The following is a 27,321-nucleotide window of genomic DNA, read 5'->3' as shown; positions in this document are numbered from 1 at the left end:
ACAACGTCGAACAGCAGTACCTGAACTTCGAGCACGTGAAGCAGCGTTGGTTCGTGAACGTTGAGCGGCGGATGTTGAACTACGACAACGTGAAGCAGCGACGGTTCGTGAACGTCGAGCAGCGGAACCTGAACGACGACAACGAGAAGCCGCTTCGAAACGACAACGTCGAACAGCAGTACCTGAGCGAGCAGCAGTACTCGCTCCGCATCACCCCATGGTTCCCCTCGGGAAGATGGTGTAATTTTTTTTCATTATCCACAACACCATCTTCTAAACAAAACAAAATCATTCATTTACCGTCCTCAGTCTGTAGGTATTCAGAAATTTCGGGCAGTGGGCCTTCTCACCCACTTCGGGGTCAACATGAAGGTAGTAACATAAACCCGAAGAAACTGACAGCCATTTTGTTTTTGTGGCACGGCATTCCGACTGGGTTCTGCATGGCTTCTTCAGCTCATGTTTGTACATGCTTATTTTCCATGCTGTATCCTGGAATCTCTCTATCGTGTTTGCTAGATTACAAAGCCCCGAAAAGCAGCAATAGTTTCATTGTTAGAATCAATGGTTCAGCGTCGAGAAGCCCAAACGCCAGGAGCTAGCAGAAGAAAAAAATCCCCCCACCTCCCCGAAGGGGATCGCGCGGAAATGCGAATGCATTGGGTGCACCGATGAGTGCGGTGCGAGTAATTATTATTAATGGCGTACTTAATGAAGAATCGCTATCAAGGCGCAGGCGCGCGCTCCACTGCATTATATAGATTCCGAGCGCAGCGAGCGGAGATAGGGTACGCGGAGAGGAGAGAGAGCCCGCCAAGCTCCGCGATGCGAGCTCCCTCACACGCCCGAGCGCGCTCCTCCTCTCCACTCACTCTCCGCTACTCCGCCCGAGCTCCGCGATGCGAGCGCCCTCACACGCCCGAGCGCGCTCCTCCTCTCCCCTTGCCCTCCGCTACTCCCGCCCGAGCTACCACCTGCTCCGGTTGCTAGGCGCGCCACAGCTGTTGCTAGGGGCGAGAAGGAGCGCGGAGAGATAACACCTGCGGGCGCACGCCGACGGAGCACGACAACCCCCGACTAAGAAATGCATTCGCATTTAAAATACACCCCTCTTCACCTAACGAGAAAGATGGTTGAAACGGGAAGCTTTCGCGAAGTGAAATTAAGTGGGCGTTCGCGATTGATTTTTATGAACTTGGTTTATTTAGAAGTTGGAATAGCTTAGGGTTAATCAAAACTGCGGGAAGCTTTCGTCAAGGCGTTTCACCGTCGCGAGGAATTTGACCTTGATTTGACCGCAGCTGCGCCGTAGCCTTAACAATTAACGCGTAACGTGAGTGAGTGAGTGAGTGAGTGAGTGAGTGAGTGAGTGAAAGAAGTTTATTGGGGATCCGGCGATGACGCGAGCTCGTCGCGCACCGGGTAGTCCCACGTCGGGACCGGCAGGTCTAGCCCACCTGACCGGTCGCGGGCACGATGGACTGCCAGGATTTGCTTGTCTAGAGCGGGGCTTTGTGACGCAGGGCTGGTGATAGAGATTACCCAAGGACTTGAAATGTTCGACGACTGTTCGCCTGAAGTCGTTCAAGTGATTGGCGGGAACTTTAACAGTCGGTGGAAATTGCAGCGCAATATATGTTCTACTGAACAAATACTGTTGAAATTTCGTGAGAGGTATCTCTATATACAAAAGAAGCTTTTTGCACAGTTATCTCACCTTTGAAATTTCTGTAATCCTTTAAAAAGAAAGACTTTTTATGTTTGGCTTTGGTTTACCATCTCAGAACAGGGCTTTGCAAGATGGCGACAATTGAATAAAGTTAGACCCCTGATCGTTGTGGGTGCTTAATGATGAGCTTTTAAACGTCACAAAACAAATGACAAGGAATTGGCGGTGTAAATAGCAGCTTTAATTCCTTATTTATGAGCAGACAAGCAACTATGGGCCATTGAAAAACGACAAGTGAGCAACGAAACACATTATCCATGGAAAGCCAGTGCAGCCGGCACACGGACAAACCGAACAGAAGACTTCCTTTACCTGTCGTTTAAACGTCTTCCGGTTTACCCAATGTATTATCTGTTACTGGGAAATGCAATTTTGTGCACTACCCCTTCCATGCATTCAACATAGGCCAACCTGTGCTTCGTTCTGCAGTTTCCACCCCCCCCCCCCCCCTAATGACCTCAGGGCCGCTCAATTAATCTGCACAGCTTCAAAGCTTGTTCGAGGCAGAAAAGACGTCTTTCACGTCTGAGCGTGAACCTGGTGCCTTGGAACCCTAGTGTGAATATCCTGACCTTGCTTCGAGACTGCATCTTCTAGACCTAACGTACGAATTTCCGTTGATGGGGTAATTAGGGTTTTTACATGTTCGGTTTAAGTTCCAACCTGATGGTGTCTACTGGTGCTATGAACCACGCTCCAAAAAAACCCTTCCACCTTACAACGGCACCCGTTCAAAAATGTTAAAAAAGTACTGTCACTCTATGCTTTAAGAACGCCCTTGAAAAATTCTGTCCGCAATTCACCGTTCCTAACTTCTGCGGTCAGGTGGAAAGCCTGGAGAGCGCTGGCTACCCTACATCCGTGCTCACCTCTGTTGCCGAGGGGATACGTGGAAGACTACGTGCGAAGGCTCAGCCATCCGCAGAGCCTATGAGGAGCAGACAAAAGGTAACGGTTATCCTTTACGTGTACAAATTGTGGCACAACTTAAAAAAAGTGGCCCAATGTTCACACATAAAAGACGTCTTTTCTGCCTCGAACAAGCTTTGAAGCTGTGCAGGCTAATTGAGCGGCCCTGAGGTCATTGGGAGAAAAAACTGCAGAACGAAGCACAGGGTGGCCTATGTTGATTGCATCGAAGATATGACACAAAATTGAATTTCCCAGTAACAGATAATACATTGGGCAAACCGGAAGACGTTTAAACGATAGGTTAAGAAAGCATGCAAACGGGGTTAGTAATTAACTCAGAAGAAACCTGTGCGGTTGGTTTCTAGCATCCCAGCACTGCTCCACATGCGGTTGTTTGCCTCTCTTTGATAAAACAGTTGTTGTTAAAAGATGCGCTGGCCGCACCACACTGGAGATAACTGAGGCAGAACTAATTAACAGGCTGGAACAGGCATGTGCGACCTCACCGTCTATAGCACAAAAAGAGTTGAGATTCCTGCACGTGCACCACTGATTAACTGATGGTGGGGCTACTGATCATATATACATGTGTGCGTGATTCTTTTCAATAAACTGTACGTTTCAGCGCTCATGTGTGTCCAGTGTTTTTGATTTAGTTATTATGATGCTTAACGCGCCGACGCTACACACGCGATGAGGCTCGCCATAGTTAAGGGCTCCGGATAATTTTTGACCACCTAGGGGATCTTTCACGTGCGCCGAAATCTCGCACAAAGGGGTTGTTTCGCTTTTTGCCGCCATCAGAAAAGCGGCCGCAGTGGCTGGGTATGCGGTCATGAGCCTTGGAAGTTACAAACACGTAATGTAAATAAAGTGTACATATTGTACATATTGAGTTTTCTTGGAGTAGACCGTCGTCGGCTATGTGCCGTCGGCGAACGAGCCAGCGAGTCATCGTTTCAGCGATCATCTCATCGGATCATTGCTTCGATCATCGATCATCGACGTCGGCGACCGATCCACCTTTGAAGTTTACCTGCTCTGTTTAAAATAAGAAATATTCCCACTGTTTTGCTTTTCTGGTGCCATGGCATTACGGGAAGGGTCATTGACAAAGTCAACAGTACAGGCGAGCCTAATTTTCTTTTCTGATGCCATGGCATCATGGTCGGGGTCATTGACAAAGTCAGCAATAGAGGTGAGCCTAATGCTGTGGCTGAACTTCTGATGCGGAAAACATCAAGGCCCCTTTTTGAAGAGAACAATGGTTAAAACGCAGAGCTTTCTCCCATTCAACCTGAATCAAAACCAAGCCATCATAATCGCTAACCGTGTGTACTGTCAAACTATTATTGCGAGAGGTCTGTCAGGTGTGCAAAGACAACCCATTGTTATGTTATGTGGTTTATGGTTGATGTACCATTTGTGAAACCCGTTATATAAAGTTGACTTTCCTGCAGTGGGTTTTACTCGGACATCAACGCCATCAGGGAGGCATAAAAAGTTGTGAAAGCCATCGTGTAAATTTGGCTTTGCTGTAGTGTGTTAAAAGTTGGCTTACCTGCAGTGTGTTTTGCTCGGACGTCAATGCAATCAGTGAGGAATAGAAAGCTTTGCTTTAGAAATAGGCATGCAACAAAGGCAATGTAATCTAATGGGATTGATCGTGTGCAGTGAATTTGCGCCTAGCTCATTTTGTTGTTTTTTTTGTGCAGTCCTGTTCCACATCTATATGGCAGAAGGTTTTCCTGAAGACAAAAATGGTGAAGGCTGCGCCAGAATCTGGGCTAAATGACGCGCAAGTAATGTCTATAGGTAATAAAAACGATCTGCTTCTCAAAACTTGTTGCCTTTGCTGTGATTGATTCGGAAAGCATGTAGAACCAATAATTTTGTGGCACGCCTGCACGCATGTATCCCAGCAGACCAGGAAGGTCTGAAATTAGGTGTTCTTGTAGAACATCAAGCTGATAGAATTTGTGAGAGTTACTAGTGCAAAAATAATAATTTTGAAAGTAACAAAAATGCCACCCAAATGTGCTTCCTGTGTGCTTGCTACATCTCTCATATGCTATTAGTGGCGTTGACATTGTCGTTCTGGCATCCCACTCTCTTGCACCACTGTGTCCAGTATGTGCTAGCAACCAGTACGGCTACCTTAAGCTGTGGCTAGTATGTAGTATGGCTAGTGTCAGGTGTATAGTGTGCGGTGTGGCTAGGGGACATTATGGCTAGTTACCAGTACGTAGTAGTGTGTAACACTGGCACCATAACACAGTATTTACTGGGTTTTGCAGTATCGCAGCAGTAGCGATTGGAGAAATGTAGCAGTTCTTTAAGCTGATTGGGAAATGAAACGCACTCCATCACTCAAAATTATTCGATCACCTTAAAGGCTGAATGAAATGTTTTAACTGAAAAATCATCCGTTTCGTAGCACCCTCAGCGTTTCTTCGACGAGCAACGATGCGTTATTTTTTTGAGAAATATGCAAAGAAAGCTGGCATTGATCTCTCCCGCTTCCCTTTCATTTTTCGTGACGTAGACATCGCGTCACAAAATAGGAGGGAGGCACCGGTGTGGTCTGGAAAACAGTAGCTTTTATGTCACCAAGCCATGGCCGACCCCCGAGAACGTTTTTTGACCGAGGAGGCTGGCTTACATTTTTATGATTTGTCACCGACCGAACGAAAAATGCTTTTCACCGCCCCAGCGGCCATTGTGCACGCCTACACCGGCCACCCAGACTTTACGCCCGCCGTGAACGAAGCAGCGACAAGCGCCGTTTCAAATATCGCGCAAGAGTATGGTTGCCCGGCTAGGCGTCGCTCAAGCGGTAACATTCATCCTCAGCTCGTCTGGCGATCACGTCCATCTCATATTCCCTTCCCTCACGCTTCGTGCCAACCTGGCGTAAAATACACACTCGCTTCCCGCTGCTGTCTCGAGTAGTCTTCGTGGCTGAATGGCCGAACTTCAGAGCGGCTCCGCCCGGCCCAAACATAGCAGGGGTAGATGCGCGCGCGATGTACGGATGATTTATCAATGGCGGTTCGCAGCGACTGAAGAGCAGAAGTTCGGATCGGTCGGATAACCCCCTTAGTAACCTTTCATGGGCGATAAGGTTCGGAACGGGTGCAGGCACGCCTTACCGATAGCAACACCCGCGCGCTGATAACGGATTATAATTGATTGATTGTAGGGTTTAACACGGCGACACGACGCAGGCGGTGAGTCGCGCCGAATCAAAATTACACATGCGCCGAAATCTCGCACACACGGGCGTTTTTGCTTTCCGCCTCCATCAGAAAAGCGACCGCCGCGACCGGGAATCGAACCCGCGACCTCGTGCTCAGCAGCGCAACGCCTTAGCCACTGAGCCACCGCGGCGGCTGGATAACGGATTAGAAGCTCAAGCGGGTGGGGTCGCTAAACACCTGCAGTGCATCTTTTCCCTTTGCCGCTTCCTGCCGGAGATATTGCTTGCAGAAGCTCCGGTGTTCACCGTTCTCTAGTTGCGCATCAGGGCTTTTTATAACGAAACTGAAAGCATGATGGATGACGAGCGTGAGGGAAGCAGCCTGTCTCGCAGTGTATAAAATCTGTTGCCTGCGTTTAAAAAAAAAAAAGTCAGCTCACAGAAAGCATTGATTTACATTTATTTCACGTGCTCAACCACTTTGGAACTGTTTATTTTAGGAAAAACATTTATAGATGCTTCTCCAATGAGCTCTCGCCATGCACAATTATCGTAACGTCACAAACCGTAGTACCCGAAAGCGTGCTGGGCGTCGGCACCTGTTTTCATGTTTATGGCGTTTTTGCCTTGTCAAAGAACTACGAGTTGCGAAAATGCTGAACTTGGACTCCCGGCACCTCAAGCTATCGATACAGGCCAACTTGTTTCCGCCTTTAGTGTCGCTTTAACTCTGTCGTAGATATTATCTGACAGCAATAAATTCACTATGAATGGCTCACGAGGTTACTATTTTATTGTTACGTTTGGCGTGCCCCGTGTTTCCAATAGCACGGAAGAATTGAGCTCTGGCACGTAATGACGGCAGAGCATCGGTTAGACTTTGAGCCTAGCCCTCAGTGTAGTACTCCGCTTTTTTAGGAACGCACACCCGACGCAACACGTATGACGTCAAGAGCGCATGGAGCGAAGCGCCGGGCAGCGTAGCTTCATTGTCGTCCTTCCACTCCCAAAACTCTGCACGTGTCACCCGAGCCGCTTGTTCCTCGTGCTGTACACGGTATGTTAGGATTCAAAATCTGTTTCTACGTTCCCCGCCCACCACAGAGCCCACACTTAACAAGACCATGCAGTGGAGTACCATGCTATTAGATGTAGAGGGAAATCTGCCGCTGAAATGGCGTCCCGACGTATTATCTCTATGTCCCGGCGCGAACGCGCCATAGCAAGTGGAAGCGTTTTTGTCCTACTTGGCTTGGCTTGGCTTTCCACGTGGCCTCATTTCGCTCCAGAACTTCATGGGCGAGGCCAAGTAACGGTGGAACTCTTGTGTCCCCGGTGCAGGACGGCGTGCTCACTGAACCGCGGCTCGCCTATACACTGGCGCCTCTAGCATACATTAGTATAAAAATCTTGTATCGATGCTTTGTAAGCCGCACAATAAATCTCCGATGGCATTTCTTGGCATTTCTCGTAAATAACCCCCATCGTCACGCAGCCGTGGCCGAGCGGTTAAGGCGATGGACTCGAAATCCATTGGGGTCTCCCCGCACAGGTTCGAATCCTGTCGGCTGCGCTGAGTTTTTTTAATGTTCGGAATTTTCTTTAAAATTAACCTTTAATTATTTTAATTATGGGTTCCTCCAGCAGACTTCTCCGCTACTTAACGATGGGTCCCTTGCAACGCGAGTGCAATACAGCATTTGGCTCTTCTTTCTTGTGTCCACTCCCTAACGCTGTTTCATTCCTTCGGTCATGTACCAATCAGCCCAAGTTTCACCACTTTACGAGCTATCATTCTGTTGCGTATGCAGCTGTGCATACCATCAGTGGCCAAGTGTGCAGGAACAGAAGGGGGTGCTGCACGTGTGACTGGAATAACTTGGAACCATTTTACTAGCGAAAAAATGACAGGGACCTAGAAAGAAGTAGACGGGACAATCGGTAGACTTCAACTGAACAGCTTTTACTTGAGACACGTAATATATGAAAACGCTAATAGACAGGGCTAAATAGATAACACTTACAAATGATAAAATCTACAGTCATCGATGTGTGCCACCCTACACGGCCAAGCTACGTACCACGCATGCGTCCTTGCAAAATGCTTAGCTCTTTTGCCGTAGCAGCGATGGAAGGCACGCTGATACAGTTATCTGCCTCCCTGTGAATATCAAAGGCCTCACACATCTCTCGTTTCACTTGGTCGCGCCCACTGCCGAAGATACGTGTGGCATCAAATGCTGGGGCACAACCAAGAAACCACTTCCAATGGCCGGCCAAGTGGCCCCCCGCGGCAAGCGATGACACTGCAGCTCGGTGCTCCCTCAGACGGTCATTTATGCAGCGCCCCGTCTGTCCTACATAGCATCTTCCGCAGGACAAGGGAATGCTGTAAACAAACGCCAATTGTACAGGTGACAAACCTGGTGGCGTGCTTTTTTGTTCAGCCTTGCCTCTTATTCTCATTGCCGGTCGGGCACATACGCATCAGCTTCCCAGGAGCGGTTGCCAGTACATCGACACCGCGTTTTCCGCCCACTTTTTTCAAGCGGTGCGTAAGCTGGTGAACATACGGTACTGCTTCCCGCCGCAACCTGGGTTGGCTGGCGCCGTTTTCTCGTTTTCTGTTGGAGAACAGGTACCCACCCGCCTTAACCTTCTTGATAAGGCTTTCAGCGACAGATGAAACAAGTTCCCGAGAGAACCAAGAACATGTCAAGCGCGCCACCTGCGCGCCCATACTTTCAGCTACCCTTAAAGGAGCCATGAAGAGAAAATACAACTTCGTTTAATTTGAAAGAACTAGGATTCAGTATCACACTCAGCTCCATCACAGCCACAAAACATGTTTTTTAAAGAAAAAAAAACAAGAAGTATTCAAAAACTTTCAAATTTTGCGCCACAGTGACGTGTTATGAGCACGAATGACGTCATATGGGCCAACAATAAAACATAATTTTCAGTGCGTTAACTGCACGTTAGCATTCAAGTGATGCGGTCAAGTGGAACTAGAGACCCCATTACAGACGTCCAGTCATGTGTCGTCGCGACAGGTCAGTTAGACTGCCGCCAATCGCACAAACAAGGTTCCGGGACGTCATGTAAAAGTTGCGGGAAATTGGCTAGGGGGTCGCGACTGCTTCACACGTTTTCTTTAATATCTCCGTTAATTGTTCGAAGATTGCGATGATATTGGTATCATTGTTATCGGGACTAAGCAGTTTTTCTAATAAACCCAACTTGTATTTTGTCTTCATGGCTCCTTCAAGGCTAAATCGGGCTCGGCCAGAAGAAGCCGTCACGGAACATCGTCGTCACGGACACTGCGCTTCAACCTGTTTCGAAGCATGGCGTCAGGTTCCGACCCGATGTCGTAGTGCTTCAAAACGAGACGCAACAATATTACCATGCTCTTACCAAGCCGTCGGACCCGTTTGCCAAACAGGAACCATTGAGTGATGACCAGAGATGCTGGGTTAAAGAGCGCATTCAACTTCGAAACGATTGCTTCGTAACTTGTAGCAGTTGGCTTGACACCGAGTAGAGTGAGCAAATCGAGACGTATGTCACCACTCCGCAGACAGTTGACAAAAGCTTCTGCCTAATTCGCGGCTGAAAGCGAAAAAAGCTTCGGCTGAGCAGCACGCCCACGGGAAGACCGGCATGATTCGCTATGCGGGTCTCACGGAACTCAACCGTGTACAGAGGCAAACTCTTTCTATTAGCTTTTGCGCGGCGCTTCTAAGCTAAGAGGTTTTAAGGGGCGGGATAAAGAGAGGAGAAAAGGGCCCGAAACTGTTCGGCGTGGGGTACCGACACCTTATCAGCTCCGCGCGGCGCTGCCCAATGATGACGAAGGACAATAGAGCGGGAAGTGTTTCTGCTGCGGACACAGCCATGCTCATGACCTACGACCCTTCCGAAACTAACGATGCTGCAACTGAAATCAGCGGGGTGAAGTTGTGAGAACCTGGTGACAAAAAACGCACTGCTGATTGGTTGATTGTTGGGTTCAACGCGCCGACGCAACGTAGGCGATGAGGCGCGCCGTAGTGGAGGGCTCCGGGTTAATTTTGACCCCCTGGGGATCTTTTACGTCCGCCGAAATCTCGCACACACGGGCGTTTTTGCTTATCGCTTCGATCAGAAAAGCGGCCGCCGCGGCCGGGAATCGAAATCGCGCCCTCGTGCTCAACAGCACAACGCCTTAGCCACTGAGCCACCGCGGCGGGTAAAATGCACTGCTGATTAGTATGGGCCTCGTGCGCTTGTATGGTGGCGCCACTGATGCGCTGTGTTCAGCGCCATCTTGCGGACAACGGAGGCATAATTTCCGAAGTCCGTGAGCAAACGACGTCCGGAGGATAGTATTCCGCGCAGTACGATTATAAGAAGAGAAAGAAGGAATGACCGCTATTCTGTTGCCATGCGATACGAACAGCCAAACGGTACTTTATTAAATAGAATATGGTATATGGTTCGCAAAGGCGACAGGAAAGCGATGCATCACACAAAAAAACAGTTTTAAACAAGCGCGGTTTTGTCTCCGCGCAGCGCGCGGTCACGCTGTCATTTCGCAACGGCTTCCACTGAACACCAGCAGCGCCGCCCAAATAAAAGATAAAAATAAAAAGACGGAAGCCCGCGATGTTACCAAGAGAACGAGAGGAGTGCAGGAGTGTGCGTCTGTGTGTGCATCGCCTCCCGGAAGCGATAATGTATGTGTGAGGGAGGGTGTGATCGCTGGCTCCACCAGTGGAAAATTTTTTGTGGGGCCGCCGGCCCCCGAACAGCATGAAATAACGGCAAAACGTCCAAACGCCGCCAGCAACGCCTTCGTTGCTGCGGTCGCTTTGGTGGATTTGATTTATTTAGCCGTAGATCAGAACGGCTGAGTTAGAACTGCTGGCATAACCAAGCAGTTGGCGGAAAGCTTATTGTGAGGAGAAGACCGACTACGCGACTTCATGGTGCTTGCAGAAGCGAATTTCTCCCGTGTGTACACTTCCCTGTGCCTTGTACTTGTCAGGAAGTGATTTGATGTGTTGTGTGTGAAATCGCGGCGAAAGGTTTGTGTGTATAAATTGCGACACCAAGGATAAGCGGCTTCAAGAGCCCGAAGATTCAGGTTTGTAGAGGCTGGTATTTGAAAATGCCAACTGCTTGAGTAAACTCTACCTCAAACTGCTGAAACTACGATGAGTTTGTTGGATGGGCTCATAAAAATATTGCAATGCTTTTTGAAGTGCTTTCATCGGTTTATATATGCATACTTAATATGCGAATAATTTTGGACGTAGATGCGCGAGACGAGGCTTTCATGAAAGCCTCTGAACGTTTATTTACCTTGTTTATCGCTCGACATAGACACGGGCACAGATATGGTAGATCGCACAACAGGAGCTTTAATTGTGCACGAATGATTCCTGTCGCATTCGGAGTGACCTTGATAAAATAAGACCATTTTGAATAATGGAGATTGTTTCAAAGCTGACAGTTGTACGTGATGTTTGTGTGACGTATACGCTGCAAGTTATCTTTGTCAGCAAAAATATTTTGCGCAACAAGCCCCACTTCAACTCATTTTTCAAACGCAAACTACAAGTTGTACATGTTTGAGATATTTGAGAGTCCTTTAAATAAAAGTGTAGATGCGAGTCTCCGAATTGTGGCTGGTGTGTGTCCATCTGTTTACGGTTGTGTCGCAGTGTAGCGTGAATATTTACGTTTCTGTTTTCATTTTAAAGCTTCATATTTTGCTGGTATGACTACGTACAATTCAAGCATGCATATCCGTGGGTTGCTCCATGTATTTTCTGATGCGTGCACACCAAAGGCTAATTGAGGCGCTACAAAAATATGCACTGGATACACGGCATTTTTTTTTTCAGCGGTCTTACAGCAAGTAGCGTGCACATACGCAAATGCATTTATGGATCTGTTCTTTTTATTTCTTTTCGGGTACTATGTGCTTCGGGAACGCCGGCGTCGCAGGCAGCTGATCCGTGTACTGTCGTCTGCTTGTATTGGAGAAGGGGCGCTTTCTAAATTATTTCGGCTTGTATTCCCGCACAACTCGTCAGCGTAATATTTCTATTATTATAACAATTGTGAATTAAAAAAAACGTGGTAATTGTTGTATACTTATTTTACGGTTGTTGTTTAAACTATGCCGCGTAGCGAACTGCTGTATATGTTTATTTTTTTCTTAAGAAAAAATTCCGCCGCCGCTCCCAGGTGGCGCCACATGTTTATTTGAAACTGCAGTGCACGAGGCCCATACTCCCTAATGCGTAATTTGGGCGCAGCGCGAGGCGCAGTCTTCTCGGTCACGACGCAGATCTGCTGCCTCTCAGGAAGTGATCGCGCGATCGTAGAACGCACGGCAGCGCGCGCTACTCTGCTGTTAAACAGTTTTAGTATAGCGGGTAGCGCCCGCTAACACTACGGCGGCGGATGCTGGGACTCGACTGGGCAGGTGCGCATTCGCTTCGCGGGGACGGCGTCCGTGCCTCGTCGAGCCCCCGCATTCGTTCCTCTGAAGGGCGGCCTCCTCGCCCTCCCCGCAAGCATGCGCAGTTGGGTCCCAGTGGTCCACTGCCGTAGCGTACGTTAGCTCACGCTAGCCGCTATGCTAAAACTCTGCAATATGAGATGGCTGTGGTCGCCAGACGAGGTGAAGGGAAGGTGCCCTCCTGGACGGACACGCTTGATATTTGTTCCGGTGAGCGGTGACCTCCTCGACCTCCTCGCCCTCCCTGCGCGCGCATGCGCATTCGGGTCCCGGTAATCCGCCGCCGTAGCGTTAGCCCACCGTAGCCGCTATGCTAAAACTCTAATATGAGATGGCTGTGGTCGCCAGACGAGGTGAAGTTAAGGTGCCCTCCTGGACGGACACGCTTGATATTCGTTCCGGTGAGGGGTGACCTCCTCGACCTCCTCGCCCTCCCTGCACACGCATGCGCAGTCGCGTCCCGGTAACCCGCCGCCGTATAGTTAGCGGACGGTACCCTCTATGCTAAAACTCTGTCATCTCCCAGCGCGTCGCTGCCGTCGGCCAGCGTGTTGTTGCAAATTTTGTTTTCACCTCCTGCGCAAATGTCACGTGGTTCGTATTAGCGGCAAATGGGACAACGTCTACGGTGAAAACGTCAAGGCGTTGGCGGCGACGCATGGAGAAAGTGTGAGGGGGCGGCAGTAAGAGGTGGGGGTGGTGGTGATTTATTAAGAAAGCAGGGCAGAGAAAAGAACTGGGGATATTGTTGAACTCAACGGGGAGTTCACCCTCGATACAACCCAGTCCAGGGAAGGGAAAGGGGGTTCAAAGGATAAGAAGACAGAAAGAGGGGGAAGGAGGTAAGTGGGGTACAGTCTATGTAGCGTTCGCCTCTTCCAAGGGTCGACGGCTACAAACGATGCACTAGTCCTGTAACAACCACTTAGTTGAGGAGGTGCTGGAAGACCTCCCGTCGGAAGGTGTCCGTACCCGTTGGGAACAGAAAGACTTCCAGCTTGTGACTTGGTGCACCGAGTCGCTAAAGGGCGGCCCGGAGTTCCTCCTCCGTGACAACGGTGAAGCGCATAGATGCATACGAAGAGCGTGCGGCTCCCTGGTGGAGTGGAATTTACGCGAGGGACCCCGGTTCAATCCCTACCAACAAAGGAAGCGGGGACCTTTTCGAAGCCTCTGTTCGAGTACGTGACACTTCATAAACAGTTTTGCGCAACGGTGTTTTTTGACCTTGATAAGGCCTATGACACTGCCTGGCGCTAGGGGACCCTCAGTGACCTGAAGTCATTTGGTGTCTCAGGCAACATGATGAACACTCTTGCTAGTTATTTGTCCGAAAGAAAATTTCGTGTGAGAGTTGGTAGCGCACTCTCAAGGGTACATGGGCAAGAAAACGGCGTTCCGCAAGGTGTAGTTCTAAGCTGCAGTCTGTTCATAGCTAAGATGAACTCTTTTGGGAAGGCACTACCACCTACACTTTCCTATTCAATGTAAATAGACGACTTCCAGGTATCTTTTATATCATGGATCCATCTGTGAGCGTCAAGTCCAGCTCGGTGTCAAAAAACTTGCCAGCTGGGCAGACAAGAACAGCTTTAAACTCAACCCAGAAAAACGTCCTTGTGTTGTCTCCTCCAGAAAGCGTGGGATCCATCCGGACCCAGATTTTACTCTCAATGGCGTTTCAATTCCTGTTAAAAAGAAGCACAAGTTTTTAGGCGTAATATTCGATAACAAACTAACATTTGTTCCGCACTTGAAACATCTTAAACAAAAATGCTTAAAGACTATGAATATTCTTAAAGATCTCCCACCAGACGTATGGTGCAGACAAGCAACTACTCCTGCGTGTTTATAGCGCCCTAGTGGGATCTCGCTTGGACTACGGAAGTGTAGTATATGGGTGGGCAACAAAAACGGCACTAAAAATGCTGAACCCGGTGCTGCATTTAGGGCTACGCCTTTCATGTGGCGCTTTTCGCACTAGCCCTGCTCAAAGTCTGTATGTAGAATGCAATAAATGGTCCCTAGATCACCAGAGGGCGTACATGGACGTTTTATATGCCTCAAAAATCACGTCTATGACAATTCATCCTTTTACTCCGACCATTAATGATGCATCCTCACAGCAACTCTTTTTAAATCGTCCATCAATCTATATGCCGTTTCCTTTAAGAGTGCGAGAAGAAGCTTCGGAGCTAGCAGTCTCTTTTTCAGGCATCCACAAGACACCCATCATCGAGTCCATTCCACCATGCCATCTCCGCCCTGTGTCATGTGACCTCTCTTTTATGCAATTTAACAAGAACTGGTCACCGAGAATAGCGATTCTGCAGCATTTCTTGTTAGTGCAGGATAAGTACCGTTGTGCAGAGTTCTACAGTGACGCGTCCAAAACTACAAGTGATGTAGCTTGTGCTGCGCATGGGCCAAACTTTCATGCCAGTAAAACAATGAACCTTTGTAGCAGTATATTCACAGCAGAAGCATACGGTATTTTAATGGTATTAAATCACATAGTCCGAAATCAAATCTTAAAATCCATCGTGTACACAGACTCTTAGCGTTTACGTGCACTTGCATCCAGAAAGCGTTCTAAAAACTTTGTCATTATTCATGTTTTTCAGGCTATCATGTCTGCATATCCATCAAACCTTGAAATAACTTTCTGTTGGGTTTCAGGCCACTCTGGAATTGCCGGGAACGAAACCGCAGATCGAATGGCCACTGCTGCTACACTCTTGAATACAATGGACATTGCAACAGTGCCATACACAGACATGAAGCCTCACATCAGACACCAACTTCGCAACAGATGGCAAACACACTGGAGTGAACAGACAGATAACAAGTTACATGTCATAAAACCACGCTCGGGACAATAGACCACTGACACACGCAACAGATACACAGACGTTGCACTTGCTAGGTTATTGATAGGGCACACGCATGTCACACACTCGTATCTCTTCACGGGGTCTTCAAGACCTCTGTGTGGCAGGTGTGGAGAGGCCCTATCCGTAGTTCACATACTCATTCGATTCAAAGCACTTCACACCACACGACGCAAACACTTCCCACAACTATACAGACTACACGTCCCACTGCACCCAGCGTTTTTTCTGTCTGACGATCCCATGTTTTCTATCAAGTGCGTTTTTAAATATTTAGACGTTAAATGTTTAGACCTAATCTCATACCATGCATGATCACTCCCTGGCCCTATACACCAGCCATGCTCATTGCCGATTTCTGATTTTAGTTTTGTTTTTTGCTTACCTATCTTAGTGTTCATGGTTTATCACCTCTCATATATAACCATTGTTTTGGCTCTCTTTGCCCCAGTTGGCCTTGCGCCATTAACATCCAACCATCATCGAGTACGTGACACCGCGTGACTACGGTGGCTAGATACCGTAACCCCGTACGAACTACGACAAGCCTGGCTCCTGAAGTGCTCCGCACATAAAACGTATGTGTGCTCCGATGGGCTTCCAGCCTGTTCTGCCAACTGCGCTCCTTTCGCCCGTCAACAGCGCACAGCAAAGGTTGTTCCCTTATTCCTAGCACGTGCACAATTGAGGGATTGGCTACGAATTGGGAGCCTTGAAGGGCAGTGTGCCCGCTTCGCAAAATGCACGTCTATCAATTGGAAACGTTACAATATAGTGTACTAGAATTGCGTGCCGCGTGACACCTTAACGGGATGGCACGTGAGTAGAACGGCTGCAGAGCGCAGACACCTGATTATAGAGAGGATGCGGCGTAAGAAAGATGTGCATAAGAAAGGTGCACGGTGTTGCAGAAAACGAGTCGCTCGAAGTAATACCCGCCAAAACACCAAATGCATTGAAGAGGTGGAAATGCAATGTAGCCGTACACAGTTTTATTTAGTTCCGCCCCGCTTTCGCATTCGAAGCACTTAGGTAGACCTAACTGGCCGAGGAAGTTATTTGCTGGCAGCACTTCTGTTGCCGTCAAGATAAGTTCGCTTTGTCATCTCTTTCTTTCCCTTCTTCGATTCTGCCTAATTTTCCACGTTTTCTTGCTATTTATTTATTCAATCAAGTCATTTTCCCCGAAAAGTTACTTCACCCCCCGTATTTTCGTTAGCTTGCTTGAAGCATCCACGGGCCCCACGTTTTTAAAACGCGATGTGCTCCGTAGCACTCGCTTTTCTCGAATATAGATGGTATTTACCGAAAAGTTTAGCTGCCAATTTCTTCGCTTGACAACACTGGAAATGGCAACGGGCGTGGCCGAAGCGCCACGGACATGGCGTGGATGGCCGCGCGCCGCAGAAATAAAAAAAAACACCGGCGTGCGTCGTCTTCTCCGTTTCAACCCGATTCTGAAATGAGGAACACCCCACCTAAACTTAGCTCAATAAAAACTTTTCTCTCTCTCTCTCTCAGCGGTGGCATCAACAGAGATGTGATTAATCTCATTCACATTGGAGTCGAGGCATTACTTTGCGTTCGGTAAGGTAAAGTTTGGAACGTCCAACACAAAGCACGCGCTTAGCACTGACAAGTACCGCCATCCCTCGGAGCCCTTCGTAACCAGTGACGGCCCACCAGTGACGGCCGGACTGGAGGAGTGGCGAACGCGCATGCGCGCCCGCCACTCCTCCAGTCCGGCCGTGGGCCCACTCACATGCTTGGCTGCATGTGTGCCTCGCCAGTGAATACAACCTATAGGGTGGCTGTTAATGCATAGAACATTCAAGGTGGGCTGAAGTCCACGAGAGTAAGACTTTCCAATCCTAATATAAGTAGCTGCGTTCACAGCGGATAACTAACGGCTAGATTCTACAAGGAAACGTCTATGGTTTACCAAAGGGTAATGACAGGCCGTTTGTGTGCCGAGCAAGTCTTTTCAGAGTGTTTCCGTTGCTATGCTCTAAATGAGAAGTGGTACATCAACTGACGCAATTGGAAGATGCAGTTTGAAATAATACGACGGCATCAACTGAAATCATTGCAACAAAATTGCCTCAAAGCCCACGGATTTAATGCTAACCGTTACTTCATAGCCAGGGAAGGAATCTCGGAATAGTTGCCTCGAAGCAATTGGATGTGTTTTGTTTCATTTTTTAAGGAAGTCAGCCGCTAAGGGGTCGGGAGTAAATTGAACGGGGGTGGGACTCTCGTCCAGCAGTTCCGTTAGCGTTTCCAGGACGGTTTCTTCATGCTAGAGCAGCTGTTTCAAGGTGATGCCGGCCTTGCTCCCGCCCACGAAGTGCTCGAACAGCGTGTTGAAGTACTGTTCGTAGTCGCCGAGCTTGCCACGACGCTCTCGTATGTCGTTTACCCACTCGATGTCTCCTCCCTCGACGGCGACAGCAGCACCTGCAACGATCAGGAAGTGGTGAGGGACGCAGCATGAATACGGAGCCCATTTCTTTCTTCTGATACTTAAACACGGAAATTTTCGTATCGCTGTCTATCTGTCCCTCGATTCAACGGGCGGGCCAACAGTTAAAAGAATTCTTGAACAAAACGTTTATATAAAAAAACTGTGGTTGATTCCTCTGTCATAGGAATCAGTGAAACAAGAAAGTGAAATGTGCAGCGAAATCTGCAGGTGAGCATGATCTGTCTTGTGGGTGTGCTTGGCGAGCGGTGTCCTGCTGGCGGGTCGCTTCGGCAAAGGTGCACTGGCGTCATTTCCGTGGTGGATATGACGTCAGAGAAATCATGGGGTATCGCGGCATAAAACTTTCGTGTTAAGACATAAAACCCGAAAACGAACAACTCCAAGTATAATGTGCTCTTTAGTACTGAAGGTTGCTTCCCCGCAAGAAGACCCTGAGTGCAGTGATGCACCCTTTACAGGCCGCTTGCGTCGTTGTACTCGCGTCACTTCCGTGACGGATACGACGTCAGCGAAATCTTCGTGTATCCGGGAATAAAACACTTTCGTGTTAAAATATTTGTAAACTGCGAAATCTGGTGACAATGTTCATACTTTTCAACATTGTTGAGCAAAAAGAAAACATTAGGTATACCTGAAGCAAGACATGAATATTGAGTGGTATTTGCAGCGTTCTTCTATTTAAATATACATGGCTGCTTGGTTTTTGCTACTCAAACTCAGTAGAAAAGACGACAAAAGAATTTTCAGTAGTCTGCGGTATTTTCCCGTGTCGTACTGCCGTCTTGCCATATTCTTGTCGTGTCGTGATTCTGATGTTCTGTCGTGTATCGTATTCCTGTCGTAATTTTGGTGTTCCGTCTTGCCGAATTCCTCTCTTGTGGTGATCCTGATGTTCCATCAGAAGTTGCACATGCATGGTTTCAATTTATTGCCGATTGTGCAGAGTAGCGTAAATGGCAGGTCTGTTGGGACTACAGGAATGTTTGTCGTTGGGAAAATTGACTTTGTCGTTACGACACATATGTGTGTCGTAACAACAGATGGCTTTGTCGTAATAACAGGACTTCTGTTGTCGCAACAAAGCTTTTGTCGTACGACAGGAATTCCTGCTAGGTTTTTGCGGTATCCCTGTTCTGAATTTAGACTGACAATAAAATAATACGGGAAAAAATGTTTTGGCCCAAAAATACAAAGGAGCACGCATCGAGTCGGGACCATGTGACGGCTTTCCAAGAACAACAGCAACAAAAGGTAGCAACAGGTAGCACGTGACCAGTTCAACTCGCAAAAACTTCAACGGATTTTGGCAAACCTCCTCTAAAGCTAATCGTGGGAGGAGCGAAATTGGAAGGGAAGAGCGTGACAGATTGGCGGGAGAGAGAATACAGGCATTTCCGTGGCATGCTCGGCAGATGACTCATCTTTGGACGGAGTTTGCAGCGAAGTGAGCAGGTACGTGGCCAATTTCTTTCTTCATCCCTTCGTTGCGAGCGCTTCGAACGCCAAGATTGGCAACCTTCCTGCGTCTTAGGATTGAAAAAGCCACCTCACGATATCTGCCCACATTGGGGCAGAAACAAAATTTAGCAGACACCACGCTTATGGAAGAATCAACGTAACATGAAGCGCTCATCGTGGCATGCCGGGATCTAAAGCAACTGGCTGTGTGGCACTTTTAGTCTTAATCTGCTTGCCGTAGTTTGCTATTAAGACAAGTAGTGGAGATTGCATCGATAACTATGGGACGTGAGGAATAACATCCAATGTTTTATCTTCCTGTCGTAGGGGCCGCCTCTCTTTAAAACTGCAAGAAGCAGCCGACCTTGAATCAAGAGCAATAGCAAGAGCCATTGAACGCTGCACACGCCGCGACTGTGCAATAATCTTCACCCACTCGCAACCGGCGTGTCAATCAGTTGAACACAACTGCAGCCCAGATAACAGAAAAAGCAATACAGAGTGGCTCAACTCGATTGAGGCTGCTCTGGCTCTCTGGGCATGAGTGCATCGCTGGAAATGAGCGCGCTAATGCCCACGCCCGCGAATTTGACATCCGGGCACCAGGGGATGGTCATCGGAGGGCCATGCCCTTCTCAGGAATCCGCTATATTGACACAAGAGAACTCTTCGGGCGGCACGACTTTCCAGACAGCTGTTCCCGGCACCTCACAGCACACGAACACGACGGCACTCAGCTATACTTTGATAAATACAGACCCGGTCGCTTCCCACTGCTTACATGATGCACAAATTCCGGGAAATGGAAGGTACACCATAATGTCCACACTGCGGTGAATACCCGGCCGGTCATGTATCACACTTTGCACTTGCAGCCAGAATCCCGCTCTCCCGCCCATACTTCAGGCCACTTTGCCAAGTTGGAGGAGTGGCTGGCCGACTAAACCGATCAAGGCCAGCGACAGCTGACGGAACGGGCAGAGTTGGCCCTCAGCTCCATACCCGCAGCCCCGGACTTGGGGCGACTTCTTTTAATAAAGCTATCTCTCTCGGTCTCTCATTCATTCAAACAATAGTGCTGGAATGCATGCTTCATTATTACGTAGAACCTGTAGCAAGCAAACCACTCGTGTAGCCGATGATTTATCGAGGGACGGCATTTCAAGTCGGAAAACAGAAAACACGCAGAGGCGATGAGGCAAAAAATTCACGGCGAGGAATGAACCAGCATGGCGCAGCGTTTGGCAGTGAACGTGGAAAGGATGACATAACTATGACGACGATTGTGGAATCATGTGACTAACCTGTGTGGTGCCGTTTCCTAAGTCCGTGAACTCGATCTTGACTAAGGAAGGCCAGGACCAGTAAAGCTTCGCCTTGATCATCACCTCGACCGCAATCTGATCGTTCCTGTTCGAGCGGTGTGGCCACGGCAGTTCCATGTCCCTCATGTAGCCCCGGATGCGCGGCGTGTAATCCGTGTCCTGCGTCACGATGTCCTCGCACGACTTGCACAGCCGGGCGGACTTCTGTACGGCAGTCTGCCGCTCGGCGGGAATGATCTCCGTCCTGGAAGGCAGATGGCGAGGAAAGAATTACGTTGAGATTTATTTATTTATTTATTTATTTATTTATCAAAAAATGGCACGCAAGTGCAAACTTTTCAAGGAACACTCATCTTTGGACCGAACCATATTCGGTGGTTTCAGCTGGGTGTATGAAGCACTTACGGAACCGCTAGTATTATGTGATTACCATATGTGGGCATGATTAATAAACTGGCCAAGACTGGTTTCCTCGACCGCGTTGTTTTCCCTTCGACGACCCGCCGCGGTGGCTCAGTGGCTAAGGCGTTGCGCTGCTGAGCACGAGGTCGCGGGTTCGATTCCCGGCCGCGGCGGCCGCTTTTCTGATGGAGGCGAAAAGCAAAAACGCCCGCATGTACGAGATTTCAGCGCACGTTAAAGATCCCCAGGTGGTCTAAATTAATCCGGAGCCCTCCACTACAGCGCGCCTCATCGCCTGCATTGCGTCGGCGCGTTAAACCCCACAAACAATCAATTTTCCCTTCGAAGAAAAAGGTCGTAGCGGAACCTGGGCGAATGACGTCGACGACACAGCGCTCGCAAGAATTTTCCTTAAAGAGGCCGTGACGACAAAATTCGGCTTTTTTAGATGCGACGCATCTCTTGCTCTGAGGCATGTCCCTCCTGCGTCGGCGCAGTCCGGCGTCCGCACGCCAGCTGGGCATGCGCGACTCTCCTCCAGTCTTCTCTCCGACGGCTGTGCGCGCAACGCTCTCACTCCGTCTCATTATCATAAACAACAGCTGTGTGCGCGCGCTTCGCTCGCTTCGCTCCGCTCTCGTCGCGCAAGTGTGCGCATGCGCGACTCTCCTCCGCTGTCTCCTCTCCTTGAGGCGCTGTGAATATAAAGCGGGTATCGCGCTGCGGCGGTTCAGTCAGCGCTCGCTCTCGTTCGACTTCGCGTTACTTTGTTTGACGACTGCGGGCTTGACTTGATTCTTCCGATGAAGACGTGATGAAAGCGACGGCCCCTTCAGCGAGTGGTGTGACACAATCCAATACCAGCGTCACTCCAAACGAACCCCCCGATGCGTCGCATCACACCAGGGTTCCCTAGCGGGAAGATGGGCGTAATTTTTTATTTGTTGGCGAAGCCCCGTAGGGGCTGGGGCTGTTGGCGACTCCTGTCGCCGTCATCATCATCGTAATCGTCGTTTGTCCCATGTAGTCACGGTACTAAAACATCGGAAAGCTCTACGCCTCGCGCTAGAACGTAACGCGTTCTAAAAAGACACCGAGACACTCGTTTACGCCTCGTACTAGAGAGCTTCATGCTTCAAAGACAAGGTACTTTTACAGCAATGCTGTATACCTGTACCCCCCAATGGCTTCATCTCCGCTGGCAAAAACACCAAGGTGATTAGATACACTTACACAATGCATGCTCCGCCCCTTACCTGGTTTCACGTAAGTGGAGATGACCCGGGATTTCTTTTCAAAAAAATTAGATTAAGTACCTCGCTGAGCTTCACTCCAGCCACGGAATACATTTCTTGGTTAAGAAAGGCAACAAGGGTTGAAAAACTTCAATTTTGCGCTACTGAGACGCGTTATCGGCATGAGTGACATATTTTGGGCCGGCACAAAAAAACATTTCTCACTGTGTTAACCGCAGATTAGCATTCATGTGATGCAATATAATGGAGCCAGAAGCCCCGCTACAATCATGTAGTCATATGTCTTAGCGATGGTCTGTGTCGGCGGCACCCCCTCTCACAAGCGAGTTTCCGTGACGTCATAAAAAGGTTGCCGGAGAGTCGCCAGGGACACTGCTTCACATGTTTTCTTTATTATCTCCATTAATTGCTAGAATTTTGCGATAAAATTGATATCATTGTTATCGGATAAAAGCTGTCTTTCTAATGACAAAACTCGTGTTTCGTTTTCACGGCCCGTTTAGTGCTCTTCCGCTGCCTGACGAGGGGTGGCGCCCGGACAGAAGTACAGTGTACTCGAAGAGAAGGGTGTGTCGTTCGGGGCCGATTGGTGGGGTCTCTTTTGCGATGAAAATTTCTGCGAGGAACTACTGTTGTAAGCAGCGCCCCTGGCGGCCGCTGCTTACCAGTTGGTTTCAGAAGTTTTGTTTCTTGAATTATTCGTTATTTGTTGCTCCAAATAGTCTTATTTCTTTATTTTATAACACAAAGCTTTATATAAAACTTGACAAATAACTGTTTAGTTTGACTTCAAAACATATAGGTGGCGCTGGCTGCAACATGAGTTCTCTGGGGAACGCCTGCGCTCCATACGATTTTTTTTTATATCGCAAAAGGTACCCTCGCTCTCCATTGGTTGTTTCTCCGAACGATGCACCTTACCTTCTAAGAAGGCTGACGTACGACGCGGAAGGGAGAGCGGACAACCATGATACTCTTACGCTTCCAAGTTGCATTTGGACAATTTGCTCCCTAGTATGCTATATCGCAAACTACGAAGAAACGTGTTTTGTGTATTGCACTCCTTGTGCTGCGCCCTGCCTCGAAGGGCACAAGGCACTCATCTTCCGCCTCTACAGGGTGAAAAGACTTTTTCGTTTTTGATGTAAGTTTTTTAGCCTTCCGATACAAACAAGGCCGTTTTTTAGCGTTATGGGACGTTTGAGCTTTTTTTTTCTCACATAGCGCAGACAGGAGCGGGATACGAAGGAAGGAGTGAATTCGCATCTGCGTTGTACTTTTGTACACTTTTTTTCCCGTCCCGATGCGTGCTCTCTATTTTTTTTTACAAGGGTACAACTAACCAGCACAAGGCACCTTAGCCGGCTAACCTCGCGAGAGCAGAAATCCTAAACTCATTTGCAGTTTCCAACGAGACAGTGATATCGATAGCCTGACCTGGCACCTCCCTAAATGTTTAACAATGCAGGCTACGTCGCTTATTTTAATAGGCCATTTCACTGCCACTGCTCAGCCTAATAGTTTTTTTTCCTGAATGTTCCCTCAGAAGAACAGACTTTCATCTGTTTTGTTAACAATGCTACAGGTTCATTGCTTTGACTCTGTCAACAGTTGCACGTTGATGTATCTGTCTTTTGGAAAACTTGCTTCTTTTTGGAGGCACGTTTGCTAAGTTATTCCCGCCTGAGGTGTTGGCGTCGATGCTATTGCTATTCTCGGTCCTTTCCGACGCGTTTACACGCCTAAACAGACTGCTTCCCGAACCGTTGTGTACGCTCTAAGCAAATATTATGGAGTTTCAGTGTGCCGTCTGTTCCGTACGTTCCGTATACGTACCATGCTTACCGGGACCCGACTGCGCCTGCGCGTGCGGGCACCGCCAGGAGGACCATACCCTACCGGAATAAATGCGAAAGTGCCCAGTCGGGTCCCGGTACATACGGAACGTATGGAGCAGACGGAACGCTAAAACACTCTATTAACGTCCCCGATAAAGGTCACACTTGTACGGAGGGCCTCGTCACAGCACCCGCTGATGTACGTCACCAAATACGTCCCATACACCGAAACAACAACCAGTTTAAACCAACGTTACAACCTTATAGTACGACTCAGACGCGGGCCGACGCCCAGTAGCAGCGAACACAGGGACCACAGTGACAGTAGCTCCCGCCATGAAAAATTATCCGACGCTAGACTGGGTGATTGAGTTCTTTGGAAAGGAAAAAAGCAGTTTAGATTTCTTTGCAAGCGCGGTGTCTTTTAGGTGTGGCAGAATTCGCGCCGATATTGACTGCCACAAAAATGACGGCGCTTGCAAAAGGTTGGTCAAACTAGAAACGGTAGTGATGGCTTTCAAATCAAGGGGATGACAGTGAAGAGTATAGGTATTCCTGGAGCGAAAGCTCACCCTTGGTCGTAAGTTGTTTCAAAACGGAGTCTCGGTGTCGACGGGTAAAACCACTAGAACATTTGCCTGGTGGCGTGCACAATCTTCTTCACGACTTCGTTGAAGTCCGCACCGTTGAATGATTTTCTGGGTACTTGCCACACGCGAAGCTGTAAAAATCGTCGCACGCGTCTTGTGACCAGCTTATGGTCTCCGTGAACCACTTCGAGAAGGAAACGCGTGTGGGTGAGCGGGGTTGAGGTCAGCCTTCAAGGAGTGATGCTCGTATTAACGCTTCCATTCAGCAACATTTCTGCAGCGTGAGTGTGAGCGTGGAGTGTAAGCCTAAAATGATAAACCCGTCTTTGTTAAGGACTTCAACCGCCACCCATTCATCCATCTCTGGAATGACAATCATAATTGGTGCCTTTACGTGCCGAAGCACACTGAGCTATGAGGCACGTCGCAGTGGAGGGCTCCGCATCAATTCCGACCACCTGGGTTTGTTTAACGTGTGCCGAAATATCCACGCAAGCGCGTTTTTTTTTTGTTTTTTCATTTTCGCCTCCATCGGAAAAGCGCCTGCCATGGCCGGGAATCAAACCCGCATCCTTACCCCCTCCCCACCCACTCTCCCACAGCTGGCGGACGCGAAATCCCCCGCTCCAGAAGTTGCGCGCCGGATTGCGCCATACTCCTATCCAATCACTGGCGCTCCCTTCCTCCGGAGAAGGGAAAGGGAGGTTAGCTGCCTCCGTGCGACGTTTGTCAAATAAATGCCTTCTGCGCCATGGGTAGGCCACGCGTGGTTCGCTCAGCCGAATACCGGCCAATCCTGAAAGAACGGCAGCAGGAGCTAACCCGTAGACGTGCGCGTGCTCTGCTAGCTAATTCTGAGTTTCGAAAATTGGAAAGCCAGGAAAAATGACAACGTCGGGCCGCTGAACGGGTTCGGCAAGGAGGGGCTAGGTATTTGGTTTGACAGGGATTCCACAACAGATTACGGTTTCACAGTGTTGGACAAACTTCGCCTGCACCTCTGCTCCCGGTAGCGAAAGGGTTGCTCAGTTTTTTCAACATTACTATACGACGCTATGACGTCACAAAGATCTCACCTATGGTGAGTCGGTACCGTTTAATTCGTTTTCCAAGCTACCGAGACTCTTTTGTTGAAGTATGCGCCAAAGTTGGCATATATGCTAGATGAACAAAGCAGTCATTTCATGAAAGCAGCCTTGCCGTTTGTCATCGTGGCCACTTATTAAGCGGAACGCGTTTTCAACAACGTACCTTGGCATATTTCATGAAGTCGGCGTCGCAGGGCGATTCCTGGACCTCTCCCGAAAGTGCGATCGTCACAGCTGTCCCCACCGCAGCCGCGATGACGAGCACCGGGACACAGACGCAGGCGAGCGTCTTGCAGTGCAGGCGCTCGGCCCAGTTCTCCAGTTGGTCTGGCATTCGCGCGCGGGCACTACGGCAGCTACGCGGGTCTGAAGCAGGCGTCCCCGGTTCCTTGCGGTGGGCTGACCAGGAGTGGCTTCCGTTCGAAGCGTCTCTTCCAAGTCCAGAGGCTGCGGAGGTCGGTTTAACTGCTAGGAATTATGCAGAAACAGACAACCAGGTAGAGCTCCTGGCCTCCCAGGTCACGGAGAACATCGCATCCTCCGCTACACCTCTCCCCTGGACCCAGTTTTCGAATAAAGTTTCTCCTCCTCCTCCTCCTCCTCCTCCTCCTCCTCCTCCTCCTCATCCTCCGCCTCCTCGCGAAGCCCGTAACTTAACGGCTCCAACGCGACAACTACATTGGAACCAGACATCCCGCTTCAGCCGTGACGTCACAAGGTCACCGAAGAAGGCCTACAAGGACTTTATTGAGGTGTAATTAACCACGCAAGTAACGCACACTGGATCATTTCATCCCACGATTAACTCTCATTGGGTCAAGTGCTTAACGTTCATTGTTACGTGACTGCCATATTTCTTTCATTGTTTATGATAGCTTAAAGAAGGAACACGTCGGTTCTTATCGCATGAACTTTGACATTACTGGTAAAAAGGGCTCACGCAGCAAACCGCAGCCAGCCGATATCACACTAGAGATCCCTTCCACCGGCCGCGCGCCCTAGATACACCTGTTGTGCTTATTACATATTCATTTCGTTCACTCATTCCTACTCAGCTTAGAGGAGTGAAGTTGACCTACACTAAAATTCACACGATTGGGACGTGAGGTTCCGCACGCGCGCAAGGCGCAGCCCTCTGTGTGGTAGCAAATTCACCCTGTTGCATTGACATATTTTTCAGTATTTATTTTAGTTGTATTTAAGAAATTGCACTTTAGGAAAGGTAGCAGTAGGTATTTTATAATTTGTTTTTCACCGGAGGCAGGAAAGATTTAATCCGCACACGATACCTCCGACTTGAACAAGTATGCCGAGAACAGCCTTTATTTGTAAAACGTGTCGCCTTAGACGTACACCGATACTTTTCTTTACGCAAAAAACTTTTGTTACTATAATACGAAGCTCAACATTATTCAGCACGATTTCGTATCGCACGGAAAAGCAGAGGCTTTATGTCTTTATAATTTTCGGCAATATTACCTTTGCTCAAAAAATCTGCATTACCCGCAGTTCGTTAGCGCTTAACAAAGATTTACCACTCCATCGATCAACAGGGACAAGCCCCCGGTATGAACAAGTAATTGTGTTTGAACTTCAGTTGAATTGCGAGATGGTTTATAAGCCTTGCAGCACGA

The 27,321-nt window shown here is 48.8% G+C and overlaps 1 protein-coding gene and 1 non-coding gene across 2 annotated transcripts; one reads left to right on the top strand and one right to left on the bottom strand.

Annotated features, from left to right (window-relative positions):
• The first annotated feature begins 7,331 nt into the window (after nucleotides 1-7,331).
• On the top strand, nucleotides 7,332-7,413 carry Trnas-cga (transfer RNA serine (anticodon CGA)). The gene has a single exon. It is a non-coding gene; the product is annotated as a tRNA-Ser (tRNA).
• Nucleotides 7,414-16,969: 9,556 nt separating this feature from the next.
• Nucleotides 16,970-26,021, bottom strand: LOC144159950 (uncharacterized). The gene is made up of 4 exons (XM_077691593.1): nucleotides 25,851-26,021; nucleotides 24,648-24,730; nucleotides 20,493-20,757; nucleotides 16,970-17,702 (listed from the first exon to the last, which is right to left on the bottom strand). Exons 1-4 carry the CDS (start codon nucleotides 26,019-26,021, stop codon nucleotides 17,661-17,663), a joined length of 561 nt encoding a protein of 186 aa, XP_077547719.1. The 3' UTR covers nucleotides 16,970-17,660.
• Nucleotides 26,022-27,321: the final 1,300 nt, after the last annotated feature.

The sequence above is a fragment of the Haemaphysalis longicornis genome, unplaced genomic scaffold, assembly GCF_048455015.1.
Source record: "Haemaphysalis longicornis isolate Haplotype H1 unplaced genomic scaffold, Haemaphysalis longicornis Haplotype H1 scaffold_10, whole genome shotgun sequence".
In the NCBI taxonomy this organism is placed as follows: Eukaryota; Metazoa; Arthropoda; class Arachnida; order Ixodida; family Ixodidae; genus Haemaphysalis; species Haemaphysalis longicornis.
This window is presented reverse-complemented; position numbering and strand designations above follow the sequence as displayed.